Here is a 25,685-nt window from a genome sequence, read left to right as displayed (position 1 = left end):
ACAGCTGTCAACGGATCCTGCCCTCCAGCTGTGGTCCATTCACCTTCGAGGAGACACAGACCCTGGGACATAGGAGGAGGTCAGGCGGGGTCCACCCTGGCCTTGGGTTCAGTGCCACTGATTTAGATGGATGAATTATGTCTGAAACGCCACCGCGTGGTAGACGGCCTTGTTGGGCCGTAAATTGCATTCTTCCCATTTAGTTCCAACTTATTCACTCCATATTTTCGGAACCTTCCCGGATCCGACAGCTGCTGACCCCGAGGCTTCATGCCTCATTGCTCGTGACTTCGCACACGGCAGCCCCACAGAGGCTCTGCCTTCAGTTGTTCATCTGTTAGTTCAACAGATGTGAACCGAGGACTGTAAGGTGCTAGAGATGGGTCGCTGGCGGTCACTATGAATGAGGGAGGCCATTGGGTCTGGGCCTGCCTAGGATTGGTATCTTAAATATCCCTTAAGGGATCCTTTGAAACAGCGATTCATAAAGGCGTCTGGGTCATTCCTTGGACTATTTAGTGCCTGGGAGGCCATGGGAGGGTTTTCAACTGAGTGGGAGGGAGGAGGCCCTGGGCCACAGAAGCCTGGCTGAGCTCTGCATTTGAAGCCCCTGTATTCAAGGGGCAGTTTGGATGAGCTGATGGGACATGCTCTTATTCCCCCTGTAAGCGATTTCCCAGTGTGTTCTCCTGACAGGCGTGTTCCATACTTTACATCTCCTGTTCATTTTATTGGTCTCACTGTCTTTGGGAGCTCAACAAAAGCTCTGAATTTGCCTTGATTTCTATCTGACACTTATTTGACCAGTTTTATTGACAAGTTTTGTTTCAGGAGGAGTTTGCATAAAATAAACAGACAAATTCCACAGGGAGCCAAGCGCCCAAGGATGCTTTGGAAATACACATGAACACGTTGCTAAACACCTGACTTGGAATTCCACTGTGGACTGTTCTTGTTTGGTTGATACCAACCTGACCTGTTAGTGGATAGACCTTCACGGGCCTGGGCTGCCCCTGCTGTCCACAAATGCCCAGTGATGCCACTCCTTATCCCCTCTCCACTGTGGCTGCTTGGGGTGTTCACCCCTGACACCAGCGGTTCACTCAGGGGGACAGGAACCCGCCGCTGTGCCCTACATTTCATCCAGTATATGTTCATTTCTGGTTGTCAAGGGTAGGAGCAGAGATAATAACCTTGGGGATAAGGTGGGGAACCCCTGGCCAGGAGCTCCCAGGGATAGAGCGCCTGCCCGGCCCAGGTGAGAATCAAGCAGGTCAGGTTTCAGAAGTGGACACTGTCAGAGTACCGAGCCACACTTCCTGTTCACATCTTCCTGATAATTCCGTTCATTCTTCCAACATGTCTTACTGAGCACCTACTAGGTGCCAGACTGGAAATGCTGCAAGAGAAAAGAAGGGGAGACTCCTCTCCCCAGCAATGCGCCTTCTCATGGAGGCCTGCAAGTAAGAGTAAGGGAAAGACTTCAAGTTCAGTGCAGACCATAATCCGGGCCAGGAAAGAAGGGAATGTGGAAGAGCCGGGAACAACACTGCAGCTGGAGGGAAGGGTAGCTACTGAGTCAAGAATCTGGGAACAAGGAGAAGCTGTGTGGCTGGAGTGGCCACTGGGGGCAGTGGCCGCGATGAGGTGGGCAGGGCCACAGGCCTGAGCGGGGTTTTGCTGAGTGCTTAGCTCTCACGTGAGTAGGGACTCCTCAGCTGAGAGGGACACTGTCTCCTAGTCCCTGGCTACTTGTCTGATCTCTCTATTGGACAGACGTAGCCTCCAGCCTGACGGGAACACAGGCCCTGGCACCTCAGAGGCTGTGAAACAGAAGAGGAGACCCCGGGGAACCTGGCACATGGAAGGACAGGGCTTGCTCTGACCCCTTAGACCCTCCAGGCCACTCATGATGGAGGTTGCCGGGTTATTCCCTTTCCCACACGTGCAGTGTGATGCCCAGAGAGGTGGACACCTTTGTGTGAGGCCACACAGCTAGTAACTAGCAGGTCTGTCCTGGGACACCCAGTCTAGAGCTCTGGGAGCGAAAGCTGGATTTGACGGAGTACTAAGCTGACGAGTCACTTGTACACATACAACACTCGCAGCATCAGGTTTGAATTCACATTATGGTCTCAGTCATCAGGACACCCCGTGCCACGCAGTGAGCTCTCCGGAGCACAAGTTGTTATGAAAAGGGAATTACAGGGGTGTTTGTTTGCCACAGGTGCATGCGGTCTGCCACATGGGGACTCCATGAGAGAGGCCAGGTGTCCCCTACACACACACACACACACACACACACACACACACGGAGGGAGGTGGCTCCCCGTTTTCCCCTGTTCTTCCTTTTGTGAAAGTGCAGGGTTTTCTACAACACAAAATGCCTTCCTGGCTTTTCAGCAGGTGAGAGATTCCTGGGGCTCTCCTGGCGCTGAGCTCAGGCAGGTCCCCTTGGAGACGCTTCTGGCTCCCACTGCTCCCTGGGCCGAGCTGAGCAAGCCCCTCCTTCACGGGACCTCCACCCTCCTCTCCTTCACCAGCGCTGTCCTTGAGAGTGATGCTGGCCTCCTGCTCCTGTCTTGGCCCATTGCTCGGCTGGGAAGTCCTTCCAAGTGTGTGTCCAGCACTCTGCCAAGTGCCCTCATTGAATGGGATGGAGAGACATGAGGGAATGGGGGCCAGACGCCATCTCAGCACAGTGGGTGGATATGGGGAGTCTGCGGTATAGCGGGTGCTCACAGGGATCAGTCAAGGCCTGAGCTGGCCCCTGCCAAAGGCTGTCCTGAGGCACAGGAAGCCAGGGATGGATGCCGGTCAATTAGTACCTGCTGTTAAGTGGCCTAACTGGGGTCAGGGTTCCACCTTGGGTCCAGCCACAGCTTGTGAGCTCAGGGCGTCTCTGCCTCATGGCAGCTGTGTGTGAGGACCAGGCTCTGTCTCCCTCAGCCCCAGCCATGGAACGGTGGCTGTGGAGTGGCCACAGGTACCAGGCCCTCCGGGTTAGTCCATTTCTCTTTTCAGAAGTGAAGAACCCCAGCCCTTTTAGAAATTGTTTTCCTGTATTTGTAGCCATGCCAAGGACATCAGGAGGCCTGATGGCGTTTTGTGGTGAGGACACACTGTGAGTTCAAGTTCATAATGAATGGCTTGTACTGCCACAGAGAGGAGTGGTCAGGATCATTAGGGGTATCGTGCATCCCAAGCCCCTTCCTGTTAAACCCATTATGGTAGCTTCCAGTAGAGGGAGAGGTCTTGGCCTCCAGAATGCACTAGGGCTTGCTCTGCAGGCTGGGTTCTGGCTGGGCTCAGAGGCCTCTACGTGGGGGCAGTCTTGGAACAGGCCGCTGGTATTTGTGTTAGAAAAGAACTGCTCTGAGCCTCTGCCCTGGTTTCTCTTCACAGCCAGCGATGGGGATTACTGGCGCCTCCTGAACCCTGGCGAATACGTGGTCACGGCCAAGGCCGAAGGCTTCACCACCTCCACCAAGAACTGTATGGTCGGCTACGACATGGGGGCCACGCGGTGCGACTTCACGCTCAGCAAGACCAACCTGGCCAGGATCAGGGAGATCATGGAGAAGTTTGGGAAGCAGCCTGTCAGCCTGCCTGCCCGGCGGCCAAGGCTGCGGGGGAGAAAGAGACGGCAGCACGGGTGGCAGCACGGGTGACCCTCCTGGACGGCTGAGACTCGTCCCAGACTCTTGCAAAGGAAACCCACCTAGTAGTAGCCTGTAGAAGATTCACTCAAGCTTTTTTCTCTGTAATTCAAGAAGCGTCTGGGGGGTGGGGGGTGCATTGGAGGTTGATCCGATGCTGGAGGCTTAGGATATTTTCTTTCCTTTGTTCCCATTTTTCCAAATACCTTGGACAGAGCAGCAAAGAAGGGCTGGAGGGGGCAGAATTCGCCAAGTGAACCCCGGGAGCGGAGGGAGTCACTGTGGGTTCAGGGCCTCCCGGCTGCGCATGGAGGGGCCAGGGCTTCCCCGCTTGTGTGACAGCAGGAGTTTCCTGTGCATTTGCGATTGGCACAGCTGATGTTGCAGCCCTCCTGGAGCCTGCCGTCCCCAGTTCTACCATTCGAGATGCTCTTGGGTGCCCTTAGAGAACCCGCCCTCTCTGGCTGGCCCCAGGACATTTCGAGCTGCTACAAATAAATGCTGCACTCTGACGACAATAGGGACATTACCAAGTGAACATCAGTGGGCCTCGGGGTCAGCCCAGTATCCGTTTTCAGCAAAGATTGTGTCCACAAAAGGGGACAGAAGTGCTTGCTGGGAGCCAGGCAGCACTGGGCTTGTCGTGTGCAAGCTGGCCCCAAGCCCCCAACTCCCTGCTGGCCCAGCAGGCATGGGGGGCAGTATCTGGGGCGGAGGAGAACCCGAGGTGCCTTCCAGAGGTGCCGCATGAGTTAGTCTGGTCTCCTCTGTGGCCTGCTGGGATTTGCAAACAGCAGGAGAAGGTCAGCCTCCCAGCCTCTCTCTGCTCCCGCTCTCAGCCTCCCCAGCTGACCTGTCGGGTGGGAGTCACTTTTGATGTGTGGAATGCAGGTCTTCCACCTAAGACGGAAGTCCCTGAGAAACCCCAAGGCTTACCCGTGGAGCCTCAGAGTGGGAGGGGGGGTTATTGGGTTATCAGCAAGCAAACAGCTATGTGTCACTTTTTACTCGTGTTGCTGCCTCATTGATCTGGGAAGAATGGGAAAAAATAAAGAAAACAAATGGTAAGAGTCTCCCCCAGTGTGCCTTTTCTGGATGGTCTTGTGGCCACCCATATGCTACCGCCATTGCCTGTCTCTGAGGTCAGTCACCTAGAAGAGATGCCTCCTGGACCTTGTAAAACAGCAATGGCACTGATAGCTCTATGTTCCCCATCCCGTTCCCAGGACAGACAAGTGGTGGGGACACACAAGTGCCTCCTACAGATGCCAGTGAGTGTCTCTGCAGTAAAGTCCTCATGCAGTTTTGTGATGATCTGCACCGGGACTTGGCTGACTTCTGATAAGGTTGACATCATCAGGATGGGAGGCTGTGCAAGCCGTGTGGTCTCTGTGTAAGCGCTCAGCTCTAAATGTGCACATACATCAATGAGTGGACATGGCTGTGGTCCAGTGCACCTTATTTACTACAACAGGTGGCAGCTGGATCTGGCCCACAGGCTGGGGCATCATCGACTCCTGCTGTAAACCCGTGTTGTCCAATAGAACTTCCTGAGATGGTGGACATGCTCTGTTCTGTGCTATCTAATATGGTAGCTGCTAGCCCCCGGGGGATGCCGAGCACCTGAATGTTGGCTGGTGAGACTGAGGACCAGGATTTTCTCGTGTTATGTAATTATAATTAATCTAAATTTAACTTTGAGTAGCCATTTGTGGTTGGAGGCTATGTGTTGGACCACACAGCTCTCAGCCAAGCCCTTCCTAAGAAAATCCACCCCTCAGCATTAGAGCTGTAGGTGCAGCTATAAAACATTTAAAATTGTAACCCCACCCCACCCCTTTCCTACCCCTGCACTTCAGAAGGTCAGCGGCTCCACATCTGCTCAGGAAATGGTGGATTTGTGGGATCTCTGCCACGCCTGACCTGGAAGCCGAGCCCTGGCACTTGGTGCCACGGAGCCTCAGGCTCATCAGCAGTGTTGAGCTTGAAGTGTGCAGGGCCACCGCACGGTCTCTGCTAGGAGCCACAAGCATATATACGATGTATGGCACCTTTGGTTGTAAAGTGACGCCAGCTAGCCACTGAGATGATTATGTTAAAATTTACATTCATATGCAAACTGGACTCCCGCTGTTCACCTTGGCCTGCTACCGGACTCAAGTTACGGGACTTTACGGGACTGCTGGAGAGTTCCCATTGGTTGGGGAAGGATAGTAGGAGGGAATTCCGGAGGAGGTCGGAGGAGACGGGCGGTTCCGGTCAGACACCCTCGTGGGAGGACCGGTTTTTGACTTGCTGGCGCTGAGAGTGTTAGCGGCTTTTTCAAAATAAAGTTTTGTTCCTGCTTGATTGGCTCGTGATTCTGTGCCCAGCCAAGACTGCGGCATTTGGCGGCCCGTGCGGGGAACGCCTGAAGCTTAGAGGTGAGTAAATTGCTCGCCCCTGAGGGAAGGCGACAGGATGGATGACCTTCTCAGAAAACAATGTGTTCTTGTTTTGATTTATTTTGTTTTTATTTCGAGCTCCCTAGCCCTAGAATTTTCTCAGGCGAACTGGAAAAAATGGTTGGCTCAAGGTTTGAAGTTATTCAGCCCTGAGAAAGAGAAAATTGATACAACCATTGTCTGCTCCGTCTTTGTTTCATTCTGCTTCGGCTTTGTTTTATCCTACCTTATTGGGTTAGGTTATAGTAGATTAGAATCCAATAAAAAACAAACCGAAAAACTGTTAAGTAAATTGTTAGAGGTCCAGACTATGGTAGAAAAAACGCTAGGTCAAGCAAAAGAGAAGGTCTCTCAAGCTAGTCAGACAGAGGAAAATTTAAAGAAAGCAAGCTTAGAGGACAAGCAGCCATCAGGTGGAGAATTACAACAGGAGGTTGCTACCAACTCCGTTCTATCACCAGAGGGCGTAACTCAGCCAACAGCTCCATCTACCGCTGAGCGGCCCTCAACTACCGTAGTTGATGGACGGAATTCTGAGGCAGGACCCCAAAGATTAGCATGCCCTGTACTTGAGCAGGCAGGAGGGCAACGAATTCACCGTGCTTTAGATTTCAAAACAATAAAGCAATTAAAGGAGGCTGTAACGACCTATGGGCCGCAAGCTCCCTTCACAATAAGCATGGTTGAATCTGTTACCAACTTGGACATGACACCAGCAGATTGGGCTAACATGTGTCGATCTGTGCTAAACGGAGGACAATATTTGTTATGGAAGGTTGCCAATGAGGAATTTTGCATGGAGACAGCTAGGCGAAATGCAGAAGCTGGGTACCCTCAAAGAAATATGGACATGCTATTGGGAAAGGGACCATATGAGGGTCAAAGACAGCAAATTGAATATGACCCTGGCGTATACGCACAAATTGCTGTAGATGCAGTTAGGGCATGGAAAACTTTACAGGGGCATGGAGACTTACAAGGTCAATTATCTAAGGTAATACAAGGAACTAATGAACCTTATGCTGAATTTGTAGATAGACTTATTCAGTCAGCCTCTAGGATATTTGGAAATACAGAACAGGTAATGCCATTTATAAAACAACTGGCTTATGACCAAGCAAATCGTTGCTGCAGAGAGGTCATTAGACCATGGAGACATGAGGATTTAAACACATATATTAAATTATGTAGAGACATTAATGAACAGGGGCAAGTCTTAGCAGCAGTACAACAGGCTTTAGATGCCAGGCCAAGAACATGCTATAATTGTAATCAAACAGGACATTTTAAAAGGAGTTGCCCCATAAGAGGAGGGTTTAACAAAGCTGGATATCAAAGGAATAGAATACCAGGTATTTGCCCACGATGCCGTAGAGGGAGACATTGGGCTAATGAATGCCGTTCTCAAACCACCATAGAGGGTATTCCGTTATCAAAAAACGGACAAGGACCAAGTGTTTACCCACGATATCGTGGAGAAAGGTATCAAGCTCCATTGCCAAAAAACGGACTAGAGGGCCCAATGCCCCGGGGCCCCAAACCACAAATATATGGGGCAATGGAGGAACCCAACAGCCCCATCAAGGTAGTGCCCAGGACGCATTATCCATTAAATCCCTCATCAGACAAACTAGAGGGAGCGCAGGGCTGGACATCTGCGCCTCTGCCAGAGCAGTACTAACCCCAGAGATGGGAATTCAAATCATTCCCACAGGAGTAAAAGGACCTCTTCCCAAAGGAACAGTAGGCTTATTATTGGGACGCAGTTCTTCTACACTAAAAGGACTTATGATAAGTCCTGGGGTAATTGATCCCGATTATGAAGGTGAAATAAAAATTATAGCTAGTTCTCCAAGAGGTATATCAGTAATTTCACCAGGAGATAGAATAGCACAGTTATTAATAATACCCAGCCTGCATGATAAATTTTCCAGTTGTAATGTAGAAAGAGGTTCCAAGGGATTAGGCTCCACAGGTGTAGATTGGGCTATGCTGTCTTTAAATTTAGATTCTCGCCCAATGCTAAAATTAAATATTCAAGGACATGACTTTAATGGGCTGCTGGACACAGGAGCTGACCTTAGTGTCATCTCTCGTCAAGAATGGCCAAAATATTGGCCATTACAACAAGCCACTCAAACGCTTCGAGGCCTAGGAGTGGCAACAAATCCCCATAGAAGTGCTATGGTATTAGATTGGAGGGATCCTGAAGGATGTGAAGGAACTATACAGCCCTATGTATTGGATCATCTTCCTGTAAATTTATGGGGACGAGATGTCCTAGATCAATTAGGATTGACATTAACAAATAACATCAATCCTAACGCGCCCACTACTAGGGCTAAACAAGGCTTTAGGAAAGAAAAAAGATTAAGAGAACAAGAACAAGGTATGACAGCACCTATTCAAATAGATCAAGAAATAAATAGACATGAATTGGGTTTTCAGAAAGGGCCACTGAGACAATCAAAATTACTTGGAAATCAGAAAGACCAGTGTGGGTTCCTCAGTGGCCCTTGACTAAAGAAAAGATACAAGTAGCCCATGACTTGGTCAGACAACAGTTAGCGGAAGGACATATACAACCTTCCGTATCCCCCTATAATACTCCCATTTTTGTCATTAAAAAGAAATCTGGTAAATGGAGATTATTACAAGATTTAAGAGCCATTAATAATGAGATGGTTATTATGGGACCTGCTCAATCAGGGATTCCTCAATTGTCTGCTTTACCAAAAACCTGGCATGTTTTAGTTATAGATATTAAAGATTGTTTCTTTTCAATTCCAATTCATCCCGAGGATAGTCCACATTTTGCATTTACTATCCCTGCACTGAATCATGAAGGTCCTGATCAGAGATATGAATGGAAAGTACTCCCTCAAGGGATGGCTAACAGCCCAACTATGTGTCAAATTTATGTTAATAAAGCAATCCAGCCACTTAGAAACCAAAATCCTGAACTACAAATATTTCACTATATGGATGATGTGTTACTGGCACATAAAGATAAAAACACATTACTAGAATGTTATGCCACACTTACAAATTTATTGAAAAATTATAATCTAGAGATAGCAATAGATAAAGTACAATTAAATCTTCCAATTAATTATTTAGGAGTTCTATTATCCTCAACCATGGTCCGTCCACCAAAAATTCAAATACGAGTAGATCAACTCAAATCACTTAATGACTTTCAAAAGTTATTGGGAGACATAAATTGGATAAGGCCTTATCTAGGCATACCAACAGGAGAGTTAGGACCTTTATTTGATATTCTAAAAGGTCCATCAGATCCAAATTCACCCCGCATGTTAACGCCTGAAGCAAGAAAAGTATTAAAAATCATTGAAACATATATGGAAAATATGCATTTGGATAGAATTGATATAAGTTTGCCTTTATTATTTATTGTACTACCAACAAAAAATATTCCTACAGGAGTATTTTGGCAAGAAGGTCCATTATTGTGGATACATTTATCTTATTCCCCTAACACTATTCTTACTAGATATCCTGAGGCTGTAGGACAATTAATACTCAAAGGAATAAAAGCAGCTAAGGGAGTGTTTGGGATTTCTCCCAATAAAATTATTACTCCATATACTATGGATCAAATTGATGAGTTAGCTAATGAGTTAAATACTTGGGCAATAATCCTGTGTAAAACTAGTGTTTCATTTGATAATCACTTACCATCTAATCCTTTGTTGTCTTTTTGGTCTAAGCATCCTGTAGTTTTTCCAAAAATGACAAGAAAAACCCCTATCATAAATGCTCCAAATATATTCACTGATGGGTCAAACAATGGTACAGCAGCAGTAGTTACTCCTGATCAAACTTTTACATTTTTAGTACCCAAACAATCAGCTCAAAAGGTAGAGCTTAATGCAGTATTACAAGCTTTTATGATGTTTAAAGATTCTGTATTTAATTTATTTTCTGATAGTCAGTATGTAGTTAATGCTATTAATTCCCTTGAAGATGCTGGTAGGATTTCCCCTTCCTCTACTGTTTTCTCTTTGTTTTCCGCTATACAAAGTCTAATCTGGGACCGAAAAGATCCATTCTTCATAGGTCATATCAGGGCACATACAGGATTGCCTGGAGCCCTTAGTATGGGCAATGAACTAGCAGATAAATCTACACATGACATACATATTTTCTCCACAATAGAAGAAGCTATAAATTTTCATAAAAGGTTCCATGTCAATGCTAATACTTTACAAAAGCGTTTTAAAATAACTAAAGAACAGGCCAGACATATAATAAAACAATGTCAAAATTGTGTGACATTTTTACCACAAGTTAATCTTGGAGTCAATCCTAGAGGACTAATACCTAACCATATTTGGCAGATGGACGTCACACACTTGCCAGAATTTGGAAAATTAAAATATTTACATGTTACAGTTGATACCTCTTCCGGATTTTTGATGGGCTCCCTTCATGCCGGAGAAAAAACTAAAGATGTTATAGCTCATTGCTTACAAAATTTTGCCACTGTGGGCGTTCCAAAACAGTTAAAAACGGACAACGGTCCTGGTTATACTTCCTCCTCTTTTAAACAATTTTGCTCATCATTTGGTATTACTCACATAACAGGAATTCCATACAATCCACAAGGACAAGGCATAGTTGAAAGAGCTCATCAAACTATTAAAATGTACTTATTAAAACAAAAGGAGGGAATTGGAAAGGGGTATATATCCCCCAAAGATAAACTTAAAATAACCCTTTTTACTCTAAACTTTTTAAATTTAGATTCATCGGGACTTAGTGCTGCGGAAAGACATTTGTACCCCAAAAATGTACATAAGCCTAAGGTACTTTGGAAAGATATTCTAACAGGACAATGGAAAGGCCCGGATCCAGTGATAGTCTGGAATCGGGGCGCTGTCTGTGTTTTCCCACAGGATGAACAGCAACCGATTTGGATTCCAGAGAGATTAACTAAAACAATTTCTACAGAAAAAGAAGATGATTTGACTCAAATCCATAACAGCTGACATCCAGAGCTCCAGCTTGGCTATTCTTACATCTGCGACAGTGATTAACCAAGGTTTTTTTTTTCAGTATCTATTTTATTATTGCATTTTTCCACATCATAAAGTTCTATTTTATTTTTGAGCTCATACAAACCTAGGTTAATGTTTTTCTGATCAGTTTTATTTTTTGACTGTGTTTTATTTTTTATTTATTTATTTATTTATTTATTTATTTATTTATTTTTTTTTTTTGACTGTGGAGTTTTTAAACATTGCAATGGAGATTTCACCTAAGTATAGTTACAAGGCCTTTATTTACTATTGTCTTATGTGTTGTATGTTGTGTGCACACTTCTGTTTTGTGTTGTATGTCTGTATGTGTGTATGTCCATATTTCTTATATGAGGAGCGCTCATGAAAAAATGGATCCGAATTTTTTCTTTATTCACGTGATTTATATGGTTTAATTTAAATTAGGTGAACAGCTGTTTATGATTGTTGTTAAAGATGGTTAACAGATCTGTTTGTTTACTAATTTAAATTTGGTAAACGGCTGTTAAGGATTGTTTTTAAAGGAGTTTAACAGATCTGTTTGTTTACTTTCACCTTTTCTTTTTATTATATTTAATAATTCTGTTCAGGATAATGTCTCTTTACCATCATTGCCAGAATTTCCATCTCCATCCCAATTCCAGTGAAGACTGAGATAAAACCAAACTACAGCTTCTATGATAGCTATCACAGTAAACTGTATAAACTGATGCATCAATGAATATAACTCAACAAGTAATGCTATCAAGGACTTGATTTACTTTGGGAGGATATGGACATATTGATAGACTCCTCCAATTTGAACTGCTTGCAGAACTTGCCTGGACTATATATCAGTTGCATACATTGTGAAATATCATCTGGTGCACCGAATTGTGGTACTGCTGGCATATTTTTGCTGATGGTGTCACCAGTGATGCAATTTCCTTGCCAGCTCACCCCATGTTTATTGTGGTAATACTGGCATATCTTTGCTGATGGTGTCACCAGTGACGCAATTTTTCCAAAGGAGCCGTCAATTGGCTTGGTGTCGTGGCATTTCTGTATCCTCCTCCCTTCTACTAGTGATGGTCTAAATTTGGGGGCCAACAGAGGTGAGGCAAAGAACCTCACCCCCCCACTGGCACCAAGGCTAAATTTGGGGGCCAACAGAGGTGAGGCAAGAACCTCACCCCCCCACTGGTGCATAGGCCTATCCACAAGCATGGCTGAATGCTGGACCGGTAGTCAGCGACGGGTTGCTCTGATTACAGTGGATTCAACCTAAGACAGGAAGCTGACGCCTAAAGGTCAGTTCTCCCATGACGGGTAAGAACCATATGTTAAATTGGACAACCTACCAGGCACGGTCCCTAGCCACATTGCTTGTTGCTTAATTAAACAGAAGGGGGCAGATGCTAGGAGCCACAAGCATATATACGATGTATGGCACCTTTGGTTGTAAAGTGACGCCAGCTAGCCACTGAGATGATTATGTTAAAATTTACATTCATATGCAAACTGGACTCCCGCTGTTCACCTTGGCCTGCTACCGGACTCAAGTTACGGGACTTTACGGGACTGCTGGAGAGTTCCCATTGGTTGGGGAAGGATAGTAGGAGGGAATTCCGGAGGAGGTCGGAGGAGACGGGCGGTTCCGGTCAGACACCCTCGTGGGAGGACCGGTTTTTGACTTGCTGGCGCTGAGAGTGTTAGCGGCTTTTTCAAAATAAAGTTTTGTTCCTGCTTGATTGGCTCGTGATTCTGTGCCCAGCCAAGACTGCGGCAGTCTCCAGCCTTTATGCAGGCCTCCGTCCTCCCTGCAGTCCTTCTCCGTCAGGCACCACAGACTCTAAGAAGAGCTCTGGCCTCCAGGGCTGGCAGTGCCCTCCGGTGGGTGTGTGGTCTCAGGAAGTCACTGTCTCTCATTTGCTGCTGCAAAGCGAAGCCCCGGGTTTGATGAACTCTGAAGGTCAGGCTGGCTGGGATGTTTGCTGGTTTTTGGAAGAAAGCCAGAGCCCGGGTTCCAGAGCTCTGCTCTCAGGAGTCGGGAGTGGCCTCTCTCCTGGGCCCTCTCCATGCACAGCGGCTCCTCGCAGGGCCTTCAACCAGGGGCACTTTCCCCGGGCCCAGCCCCTGGGCTTTGACCCCTACCTGCCGTGCTCGGGCGGAGTTGTGCTCCCAGGCCTCGCCTCCGGCTCTCCCAGGCGGCCCTCCTTCCTCTCAGGACTTCCATGCCCTGGGACAGTCTGCCCTTGCACCTCTCAGAGGAGTTGTCCTCCTACAGGCCTCTCTGCCCTGGATCTGGAAGCCAGGCGGGGCCAGGAAGGTCCGCTGGGGTGTGGGCTGTCCCTGGGAGTCAGCAACCATCCGCCCCATTGCCTGGAGTCCTTCAGAAGAGCCTTCAGGATACAAAGTATTTGAAAGCTCAGGCCTTGGGGCCAGGTCTGGGTTCCCAAGGGCAGGAGCAGGACCCCCTTGGTATCTGTCCCCCAGGGCCATGCTTTGCTCACAGCAGGTGTGAGTACGCGTGGGGGGGGGGACAGTCTATGCCACCCGGAGCCTTGGTTTTTAAGATTCCCTTAAAAGTTGAGAAAATGTGACTTTAGAAATTGAAAGTCGGTCATTTGAATTTATCGAATGTGTTTTTACCTCTTGAGTTTTCACTTGTATAAGCCAACCTTGGACTTCACTGAGTAGAAACACTATCCATTCAGAAGATGGCAGGTCTGTTTCATTTCAGATGTCCTTCTATAGGATAAGATCAGCCCACAGAGAATCTACTATTGTTTGTCATCTGTATTCCCCACTCAAGTCCCAGGTGGCTGCACTACCATTTGACTGCCACCTCTGCTTGATGCTGAGACTGTTTGTATGGGATTGAGCCCAGGGATGCTTAACCACTGAGCCACATCCCCAGCCCTTTCTACTTTTTGCTTTGAGACAGTTGCTAAGGCTGGCTTTGAACTTGCAATCCTCCTGCCTCGGCCTCCCAGGTCTCTGGAATTGTAGGTGTGCACCCCTGCCTGGCCCTACTGAAGGGTTTTGAGGGGCTGTGTGAAGCAGAAGCTCAAATCAGAAGTATTCAGTGATCACAGCTCGTTTTCTTTGAGTTTGGGGCACAGTCTTTCACAGGACTCAGTCCCTGCACAAAGGGATGTTACAGAGAACCGTAGAACTGCAACACGTGGTTACCCTGTGCAATTAGCATGGGTGTGAGTGGCATTGGATTCCAGTGGTATTCTGCATGGCAAGGCCAGAAAGGTCTCCCAGAGTTGCAGGTTCAGGATAAGCTCTGGGTGGCACCACCCTGCCAGAGAAGCTTGGGTTTCCATACCATTTTGGGTTGGTGTCTCCATACCCAGTGGGCAGCCACAGCAGTGGGGTGGCTGCTACCTGCAAAGCCACAGCCCAGTGGGACCAGTCAGCTGCTGCTGAGACCTATGGTTCCTGGGCTGACCTCTTCTGAGGCTGTGGCGGCTGGTCCTCCTGACTGTGGATCCCCCTCACTTAAACACATCCCCAAGTGTCCAGGGCACAGAAAGTCCCCAGAAAATGAGGAAAATAAAAATCCAAGAACTGAAACACATGGGTGAAAAAATCTTTGGGTTGCTTCGGTGTGTGCAGAGGAGAGCAGAGTGCCTTCCTTGGAGCTGAGGGCCACTTCTGAGACCAGTGCCTGCAAGTATGGAGCCAGGCCTCCTCTTGCAGACTGACTCATCAGCATAGTTACTTGGAACTTGGTGTTAAGGAGGGTTCTGAGGCAGAGTTCCGGCTCCGTGGGAAAGACTGCTGTGATTGATTAACCACGTGCTCTGGATATGGGAAGGGATGAGAGTGGGAAGGCAGCCTTTAGGTCCAGCCCCCGCCCACCCCACCCCCCCAGACAGGAAAACTGAGCCCCTGGGAGGGCCATGGATCCCCCAAAGGCATGTTTCACTAAGGGCAGGAAAGCTCCAGCCTGGGAAGCTGTCTTTAGGTCCTGACAACCCTGGGGTTTGACATCTTGGCCTGCAGGGCCTGACTTTCTCAGGAGCAGCTCCAGGCAGTGACAGAGCATCCTGGGCCACAGGCCCCTTCTGGAAATGACAGGAATGAAGAAGGAGCCCTCGTTGGCTCAGCATGTGCAGGAAACCAGCAAGGAGCAGGTTACACATGCAGCAAAGCCCTGAAGAAGCTGATCAGGCCTGATTCCTGTGTCACAGCTCCCGGTCGGGGTGGGACCACCTGACAGCTAGTGATCTCCCGACTGCCTGTCACACTTGGTTTTCCATTGGTGACGCTCCTGGAGGTGCAGCTTCCGCATCCCTCACTGCTGTGTCCACCCCCGTGTGTCGGGAGGTCAGCAGCACACAGCAGCGTTGTGAGCACAATCTGGCTCGGGAGGGGATGGTGGCCCTGCTCAGTGCTCACTGGTGCCGGGATATGCAACACCGTGCCTCGTGCACTTGCCCGGATCCGTGGGAGGGCCTCTCCCTGGAGCTGCCCGCAACCCCTCTGGAGCAGCCTGAGCAGGGAGGATCTGACATGTGAGTCCATTCTGGGAGTCCACCTCCTACCAGCTGGACTTGCCTCCAGGTCCTTCCAAGTAGCCTTCAACAAAGCCAGGTGTTTGAGAGTCTCGTCCTTGGGGCTCGGGGATTTGGGTTTGAGTCCCAGCCCTGCTTTGCTCCCTGCAAGGCTGTGGGTGAGTTATGAGCCTCAGTTTCTCGTGTGTAAAATGGGCAGAGTAACTTACCTCACATGTAAGCCTGGGAAGGAGACAGAGGCCTTGAGGAGAGGCAGCCCCAGGTCGTCAGAGGAAGGGAGAAGCCCACCAGTCCCTGCACCACTCGGGGGTCAGTGGGATTGAGAGCAAAGGTCTGGAGCTTTGGGGAAGGTGGGCTTGCTGGAACCCCAGACGGCCTCTCCATCTGAGCAACTTTGAGCAAGTGACATCATCCTCTCAGGGCTGATTCCCCATCTCCAAAGTACGCACAGTCACTCCTGACTTTTGGGGTGGTTGTGTGGGTTTGGTTGAGGGTAATCTATTTAAAACACCAAGAATTTAAACACTGAAGTGACCTAGAAGCGAAAATGGGCTGTAGTTAGAGAAGCGCGCGGCTGCTTTAGCAGGGACAGGCAGCTTCTCCTCGGGTTTACCCTGGGGGCTTCCGGGAATCCAGCAGATCTCCCCCAGGGTGCGCGCCCCAGGAACTGGAAACCGTGAGCACAAAACCCAGCGTGAATGTTCATAGCAGCAACATGCTCTGGATAGCCAGCAACCCATGGTCTGGGCGATGGGTCAACAAGAGGTGGTCATCCTGTAGTGGCACCTAACTTGTCGATGAAAAGGAGAGAGTGCTGTCACTTTCATCAGCCAGGAGAAGCTGGAAACCATCAAGCCAAGCAAGAGAACTTAATCACGAAAGGCCACATGAATGACTCCATTTCTGTGAAATGTTCAGAGTGGGCAAATCCACAGGGACACCGTAGACCAGCCGTTGTCTAGGGAAACAGGAAGATTGGGACAGGTGCAGCCCACATAAGTCAGGGGGTTTCCTTTGGGGTAAATATTCAATATTGATTGTGGTGAAAAACCCCAGAGTTGAACGCTTTTAATGTATAAATTCATACACTTTAAACTTATAAACTCACAATAAAGCTATTTAAAAAAAAAATAGGGTCATACTGAATCATTTTCAAATGCAGCATTCCAGGCAAGATCTTTGGTTGTATGAGCAATTTTTCTGATTGTATCCTAGTGAAGAGGAGGACAGATTCCTATTGAATGTATGCAAATGGACACATAAATCCATCCTGAGGAGGGAGACTCAGGAGAGGTTCTGAAGTCAGGATCAAAAGCCAAGTCAAATCCAACCCACTGTCCTTGTTTAGTACCTTCACACTCTGGAATAAGCTGACCCTCTGGGGTTCTTGAGGCCAGGACTGATTTAATAATAATACTAAGATGCTGTCAACATGCAGAGCATTCATGGTTGTTTTCTTCAATACATCCTTAAAAAACTTTTAAAAACTGAATTCTCAATTTCAGTTTCCCATATAGAAAGCATTAACAGTTATAATCCAAAAGTCAAAAGCTCCCTGGGTCCTCCATACATTTCAAACTCAAAGGTATCTTGAAATTTAAAAAAAAAAAAACCTGAGAAATGTCACCTTAGGACAAAAGTACTGTTTGATTTGTTCTTGAAAAACAGAAGCACATACGCAGTTGTATTGCTCTTTACCCATGTCTGGTACAGTCATAACCACTTACATCAGTTATCAGGTTAATCAAAGTAAACATTTTTTTGTTGAGCAAACTGCAGGGCAGTTCACGGAGAACTGTTGCCACACACCTGCATTTCAGCCACCTGACAGAGCTGGCCAATTCTCTGAACCTCCTTAGAAAACCTCTAAAAGAGCAAAACCCTATGTTCATGAATATGGCTCAAAGCATACACACATAAGGATCACGTGCCTATAGACTCAAATCCATGCTTAATAATCAGTGTTTCAGGATGCATCTCACCAAGGAAGGGTCTGGGCATCTGATGACATTAATTCACACACTTTAATATCAGCCCAAGATTTAAATTGCTTAAAGATCTTAGAAATTATGTTCAATCTGACACATCAAGAGATGGATTTTCTATTGAAATATAGAGTTTCTCAGGATATTGATTCACCTTAGTTGAACACAAATTTACTTTGTTTTTTGTAGCCCTCAACATTAATTGAGAATGTTGGCTTGTTTGATCAGCAAATATGAAAAAGTTTAGGAAATAGCACACATAGTAGAATAAAATATTGCTCATATTATTTATAGCATTAATTAGAGAAGTCATTGATATTTTTATGAAACCACAATCATTCAACTAGTCTCATTTACCAAAGATTTACCTTAATTATGTGGATTCCTAAAGTACTTGTAAGTTAGCTTTGCTGGTACATTTAAAGTATTATAAGGTTAATGTCCTTGTTTTCTGAAAATTTTAGGAAATTTAATTTCTGTGTTTATCTCTTTACACCAATCAGAAGGCAGCTTCTTTAATTTAAGGGACTTTTAATATGATTTACTCATAACCTCTGGATACAGAGAATATAAAATACACAATGAAAGAGAGAGCTTGGGGGTGGGCTGAGTGGGGAGCATTGGCCTCCTATGCATGAAGCCCTGGGTTCAGTTCTCACCTCTAAAGGACTCCGGGCATTCACAGATGACCTGCCCTTGACCTCATCCGTGCATCTCCTTTCCTGGCTCATCTGCCACCTCCTGAAGGCTGAGCTGATGGGACAGAACCCAGTTCACTTTTTCCCAGTGGGTGGGTTGCTGCACTGTGAGGGCTGGAACCCCCTGCTCCCCCTTGATTTTGGGTCCCTCACTTGGGCCTGGGCAGGTCCAGCGCTTCGGGACTGGCAAGCCCCACTTGGATCCCCTCTTCCTGCAGGGCAGTCAGCACCTCTGAATCTTCTGCCATGGGGGTGGGAAAAGGTTTGTTTTGTGACCAAAGAAACCTTCCTTGGCTGAGCTCTGGGTCAAGAGGCCTTGACTCCTGTTCCACCTCATTCACTCCTGCCTGGAGCCTCCCCGAGCCTCTAAGGAGGGCGCAGAGGTGGCCAGCAGGGGAGGACTCACGCATTTCCGCCTCACCTGGAGCCTCACACCATGGAGAGCTGCACAGCCGCTCTTGGTTCTGCAGGATCCGGCTGCACTGTGAGCCATCCAGAGAGAGGCTGTGAGGTCAGGAGCCAGGGCTGCAGGAGGAGGAAGACCAGGAGCTGGCGGTGCCGCGGAGGGGAGGGCTCGGAAGAATCGGAGAATCCTGCACTGTTATCAGAAAGATCCTAATTACTCCAATGACCTAGTGGGATTATCATACCTCCTTCCAGGAGGGACGTCTGTCTGCTGTGAGCAGGGGCTGCAGGAGCCCTGAAACTGCAGGTTTCCCAGACAGTAAGCTTTGTGTCAAAACCTGTTGAGAATCTGCTTGACCCCACTCTGAGAGGCACTGGGGACTCTCAGGTGGACAAGTCCCCAGCCTCTTCTGGGAAAGGGAGGTGACCCCAGCGACCTGCAGATGCTCTTGGATGTGTGTTTCAGAGACGGGTCAGCTCTCCCTGAGGACCAGAGGTGGCATCAGGCAAAAAGGTGCCCTTTCCCTGGATGGGGAGGAGGTACTTGGCAGGCAGGGGAGGACAAGAGCTGGCTGACCTCTCCAGGGAGGAGGGACACGGGTGGCAAAGGGGCACGGGGTAGGGATGGCAGAGAGGGACATGGGTGCGTCATGTTCAGGAGCATATGAAGGCCCCCAGTAGAGGGGAAATCCCGTGAGCAGAGCCACATAAGCCAAGAGGAGAGCAGGGCAAGAGGGAGGCCCTGCTGCCCAGTGAGGCCCCGAGTGCCCTATGGGAGCTCCAGGCCAGCAGCAGGCAGCAGGGGCCACGCACGCAGCTCCCAGGGACGCCACGGGAGCAGGAGCACAGCTCTGTACGGAGCTGTAATGGGGCCATCCAGAGTGGTTACTTCCTTCTCAAAATAGGCACGTTAAAAAGCTTCTTTCTAATAAATGGAGTGGAAAAAATGTTGAGTTCTTAAGAAAGGAGGGTAAATAGGCTTTTAAAGAATCGAGCAACTGCAGGAAGGGCTTCACCATTTAATTGCAAACTTACATTTGCCAAATCTGGTAGCTTTGCCGTCACGGGCCACACACCAGCTTGTCCTGTCTCCTGTCCCAGGAGAGCAGCAGGACTCCTGTGTGACAGGGAGCTGTGAGGCCTGTGCCAGTTAGGGGATTTCCAAAGATCTGACCCCATCAAGAAGCAGAAATCCTGAGCGGCCGGGACTGTGTGAAAGGGTGGATAACTGACAAGTTCAGAAGACGGGTATTTGGAGCAAAAAAATATCAGGTGTTTTGCCTAATTGTGTGCGTTGTTTTGGGGTCCCCCTAGCGTCAAGGCCCAGGCCAGAACTTCAGTGCTGTTTGAGGGGTGGTCCCAGGGAGCAGGGAAGGTGACATGGGGGAGAGAAGCCAACGGAAGCCTCATGACCTGGGACATTTAAGAAGCGTCCAGATGCCCTGTTCTCCTCCACGCGGACAGCGGCGAGAGCTTTGTTCCCCAGCTCCTTTCCTGCTGGTCAAGGGTTGTCCCTGGGGTGTTGACCCCCTGCACACTCAGGGCCATCTGTGTGAGGCCCCATGGGCTCCAGGGGGGCAGGAAAGGGCCTGGTGTAAACAGTGAGCACAGCAGAGGACAAGCCAATCCGCCAGCGGGAAGTGAGGAGCTGGATCAGAGGTGGACCTAGGGACGTGGGCTCCACTCCCCAGGAGCATCTGCACACCCCAAAGTCATCTTTGAAAGGTGGGCTCAGGAAAATGCTCCATACAGGAAACAACTGAAGAGGAGGGGCTACTTACAGTCACCACTTCACCCCCCGACTGTGGGGACCAGGTCCCCCCTCCTCTCCCAGGTGCAGGTTGGTTATAAGGAATCCCAGGTTCCCGGAACTGGAGGGCAGGAGGTGAGCTGGTGATTGGGCAGAACATCCAGTTCAGTGGCTCATTCACTTAACAGGTATTTATTGAACACCTACTGTTTACAAGACACTGTGCTAGGATCAGAGGGCAAAGCCAGGAAGAAAGCAGGGAATGTCTCAGGCCTCATGAACACGGCATTTTTGAGGTGTTCTTAGAGTTTCCCCTGGATGTTTCAGCCTCCATGGGCTTCCTGCAAAGATGGAGGGAGCCTTGTGGTCACCGATGGAGGGAATCTGGAGAGACAATTCCTTGTTAGATGTAGGGATGTGCTCAGCCAGGAAGGAGGCCTGGAGAAAAGTCTGCAGGATACTAACATCTCCATCCAGGAGCGCAGCTTTCTGAAAGAAGATTAGAGGCTGGGGGTCAACCTCAGGCCTTTGAAAAGTCTGGCTAGGTCAGTGGGGCCCAAGGTTGTCCACACACAACACTCCAGTTCTTCCACAAACACATGGTGTAGTTGAGCTGCCAGGGTGCCGCAGAGCCGAGGACAGGTGGCCCTTCTCCAGCGGCACGGGAAGGATGATGTTGGCGGGAAAATTGCATAGAAGAGTCTTTGGGAAGCTCTATGCAGGTGAGAGTCGGCCCAGGTCTAGGACGGGGCGGCCATGGATGGTACCACGTCAGGTCTTACCTAGGGCCTGCTCTCGCGGAGTCCAGGTTGGCGGTTCCTATGCAGATGTCAGGTCTCAGGTCCAACGCGTCTAACTCACCCAGTGGTAGCAAGGACATATTGAAGGTAGCCATGGACTCCAGGAGTCCATGAGGACGGAGGCCAAGACCAGGACTCTTAAAGGCCTCAGAATCAGCCAGGCTGCCATGGACATCCCCAGGCCATCTCGCCCGTACTTGGGGACATTTTTCTCATGATGTCCACAGTCTTTAGCCAAACAAGCCCGACACCGTGGCCACGTCCCAATAGCTTGTCTTTCCAACAAGACTCTCCTGTACTCTATGGTCCTCAGCAAAACCCCTCTACCTCCTCCTTGGACTGAAGAGAAGGAGACAGAAGGCCTCATTTGCTCAGAGCAGGAGCAGGCGATCACATTTCATAACTGGTTACACTTCTGTCGATGGACATGTCTCTCTCTATGTTGGAAAGGGATTCCAAGGTGTGCCAGTTCCCCACGATGCCTCTCTGAACCGGAAGTGCCACAGGTTTGTCCTATGTGACACCACCAGCCAGGACATGATCAGTGAAGCCCCACAGTCACAGTCCTTGCCTTTCCCCCCACATGCCACGTCAGGTTTCCTACACAAAATAAGCAATATTCCTCTGGAGCAGGAGTGTGCTTTCTGCAGGAAGGAACACAGCTGCCGATGCTAACTCTGTCCTGCGAAGGAATTGCGCGCTCTTGCAGGGAGGCGCCAATCTAATGGGAAATTAACAGGGTGGGGTTACACAGTGAGATGACCGTCAGTCATCCCACGCAGCACAATGCCAGAGGCTGATTGATAGGCTTCTTTCTGACTTGAGTTCTGTACTTGACATTTATTAGACGATAGAAAAATAGTTTTGGGGAGAGAAATGTGAGGCTCTTCCTAGGGGCCTCCTTCGTTGGTGTCACTGGCCAGTTCCCAGCCTCCACACCTGGGAGTTGCTCCCCCAAAACCAAGGACCTCGGGGAAGCTGACGTCAGTGGGCACGGGCAAGGAGAGTGGTTTCTGCAGTTCTCTGTGCCCTACCCTGTCCTCCCTGCTGTGCTGTGGCCAGGCGGTGATCCCTGAGCAGAGGCACCATTTTGCTTTCCTTATGCATTCAAGGGCCGAGGTGGCAACAGGTGAGCTTCTCAGCAACATGCAGAAATGCAGCTGTGTGTCTGTGACTGTGAGCTGTGTCACGGGCTGTGGAGGTTCTTTTCCTGCACCGTTTAAAAATGACTTGAATTAGGATTTCCCCATCCCTGTGTTCCAGCAGAGTGGTGTCTGAGCCCACCCAGAGAAGAGGCAGGAATGAACAGCCGGGCATGGAACACAGGGGTACAGTGGATGGAAGGGATTTGATTGGCACCTTGCCTTTGCTTGTCAGGGTAGATTCATTTGAAGGGTGTACAAAAGGGTCATCCTCATTATAGAGATTCAGACTGTTTGAATTGAAAAGGAGAGAAAAGCATCTGAAATGAGCTTCAGATACAAGAAATTCTTTGGATAATGTGACTGAAACTTCAAGGAGTATTGGACATCAGGTGTGGCTGGATCTGGGTGCAGATGATGTCATTGGGTGCCTCTTTCTATACTTGCCTCTGTTTTCCTTGGAGTTTGCTTCATTGTGGGTGGCTCTCAAACTGAGCTTCAGAGAGAAGTCAGGGCAGCAGCGGATTTTCATAAGCTCTGTGAGACAGGGATTCTTGCTGCTTTGTTGATCACTATGTCACTGGTGCTATGGGGCTGAGTGAGTGGGCACTGAACTGGGAGCAGGAACATGGGATCTGGTCACTGCTGCATGGAGCTCTTATAACTGACTTAATAAAAGCACCATAGGTGAAGGGGTCTCTATCTCCCTTCAAGCGCTGAGTCTTTCATTCTGACTAATAAGACCCCACAAGCCGCCCCCCCCCCGGGGAGATTTTCCTTCCTCCCTGGTGGGTGCACCCCGTGCCTGCACCAGGTGTGGGGCTGTCAGTACTGAACTCCCATGGCCCCACTCCCTGGAATAGAAGGGCCCTCTCTTGGTTCCATAGCTGCAGCAACTGTGGGCCGATAGTGCTCTGCTTTTCTCTCTGCCAGGCCCCTTATGATCTGGGGAAAATCTTTCCCCCTTTGATGTTTGATGGCCCTAAAGGAAATGTTATGTTGGAGGAGAGGGCAGCAGGGACCTGGGGACTGCCGGATATAAAGGGAATGAGCTCAGATGGCATTTTCTTGGTTGGGTCATTCTTGAGACTTCAGCTTACAGATGCATCTTCTTGGCTGTTTTCCAAACCCCATCCATCCGTTCGCCTGCCTTTGCACCACTGGCTGAGTGTGCTTCTTAATCAGTGTCTGAAACATGAGGACAAGAGGAAACTCTTGAACATGTCACAGTACATTGCTATCGTTAGATTCAAGCTGTGGGGTTTCTTTTCTAATTAAGAACCTCTGTGTAAAATTCTGCTTTGCCATGTCAAGATGACCCGCTCGGGGCAGGGTGAAGCACAGGGCTTTTACTTGAGGACCTAGTGAAGAAGGAAAGCTCAGCCCTGAAGCAGAGCAGGTGGGTGGGCCTCCTCTGTGCCCTGCTGGTTTCTCTCTTCTCTCCTGACCTTGAACTTCACCAAAGGTGGATTCAGATTTAAGCACAAGAGACCTGCTCCTTGTGATCCCATGGGAGTGTTGTGACCCTGTTCAGAGATGCTGGGAGCAGATCCTTCAGGGCAGGGGGATCTGGTACTGCTTCTGCTTCAGGATCAGCAGGGCCCAGGTGAGCAGAGGACTGTCCAGGTGCCCTGTGTGTTGGCAGCAGAGAGCCAAGGTCTGGGGAGGCTGGGCATGCGTGCACATGTCAGTACCTTGGGCCAGGCTGCCCACATGATGGAGCCCTCCCACCACAGGAAGGTCTGACTGTTGCCAGCACCCAGAGCACCCCCATGCTGGCCTGGCCTCCAGGTGAGTCAGTCACAGCACAGCTCCATCGTCACCAGCCTCCTGTCAGGTGCAGATGTCAGCACCCTCTGACATCCCCCAAATTCCTGCTTCCCTTTTCCTGTGGAAGCCTGGCCCCAACTCCCAGGCACCCCTCCCCTGCTCGTCTGCTCTGAGGTCTGCCCAGTCTTCTCTTCCTCCCACGCTAACCAGCGTCTGCAGGACCCCTGACTACATGTCTGTGTCGGCGGCTTTTGCCCCACTTTGTGACACAAGCCTCCTTGAGGTGCAGGGATGTTGAACTGGAGTCTGGGTCCACCCCTCAGCCAGTCTGAGGCACTAATCTTGGTGACCCTAAGCGTTTCCATCTTGTATCCGGGGATGATGCCACCCACATTCCTGGACTGTTAAGGACATTAATGTTAACAAAGCGCTTGGCAAAGAAAACACATCGACCGCTGTGAGTTCTGGTACAGAGAGCCCATCAATGTCGGGGCGACGCTGGCTGAAGTGTCCAGGAAGGTGGCCATGCTAAGAGATAACCACACCTTCGTCTCCAGCCCTACTGTGTCGCGAGCTCCCCTGAGGTCCCCACGCAGGGCTGTGGGCATTTTCCTTCCCTCTGCAGGCTGCCCAGGAGCTCCTCGCCAGGCCCTTCTCCATTTCAGATTTGCCTTGGTGGCTCCTGGAACCTGGTATGGTCACAGTCATCGTTGTTGTGCAGAAGCTGTGGGGGAAGACGAAGGACCCCACTCGGGTTCATGTCCCCACCCTGGCCTGCCTCCCCAGGGGCCGCCTACACACCTAGAAGGCACCCAAAAGAGGCCCCTGCAGTGTGGCCTTTTCATCCAGGGAGTCTTAGCTCTGCCCTGAGAAGCCGGAGGTGGTGGGGAAGGATGGCCAGCAGGGCTCCCCTCATGTCACGCAGGTGGCCTGGCCATCGGTCCCACCAGGGAGTCAACAAACTTCATGCTCCAAATCTCCCCTGCAGATCGGTCACGGCTGTTCAGAGCCTGGAGCTCTAGTCATCTCCCGCAGCCAGCACCGTGGCCCAGGGAGTCTGGGGAAGGGAGGCCTCCTGGCCCCGGCTGCAAACACTTCTCCAAACAGACTCGTCGCTGCCTCCTCAGAGGTGAACGGATGCGCTGCAGACTCCAGCCATGGAATCTGAGGCGTGTTCCTTAGGATTTAACCGTGTCTGTATGTTCTCACTGCACCAGAAATGTCTCTGTTTTTTCCTTTGCTTTTTGGACTTTGGAAACATGTCCAAGGTTTCACTCTGTCTGAGTAATTGGAAAGTGTTTAAAGTCTGCTACTGTTTTCTAAACAGAGGCCGTAGAACATTCTCAGGAAATACTAGACATAGCTGGCCAGGGGTACGTGCCTGGAGCGACTCTGTCTTGGGCCCAAGGCCTGGATCCTCACTCTGGGCAAGTGAGGCACATTACTTCATTGTGAAGGGATGACACATGCTCCTCTTTAAAA

At 49.4% G+C, this 25,685-nt stretch overlaps 1 protein-coding gene across 2 annotated transcripts in view; it reads left to right on the top strand.

Annotated features, from left to right (window-relative positions):
* Positions 1–4,721, top strand: part of CPXM2 (carboxypeptidase X, M14 family member 2) — a 95,471-nt gene extending 90,750 nt beyond the window's left edge. For both annotated transcript variants that reach the window (XM_081267788.1, XM_081267787.1), the window contains one exon: positions 3,406–4,721. In XM_081267788.1, coding sequence (XP_081123914.1) covers positions 3,406–3,671 — 266 coding nt within the window. In that variant the 3' untranslated portion in view covers positions 3,672–4,721. The remainder of the gene's footprint in view (positions 1–3,405) is intronic.
* Positions 4,722–25,685: the final 20,964 nt, after the last annotated feature.

This window comes from Spermophilus citellus (genome assembly GCF_964194105.1).
Source record: "Spermophilus citellus genome assembly, chromosome: 15".
Classification (NCBI taxonomy): Eukaryota; Metazoa; Chordata; class Mammalia; order Rodentia; family Sciuridae; genus Spermophilus; species Spermophilus citellus.
This window is presented reverse-complemented; position numbering and strand designations above follow the sequence as displayed.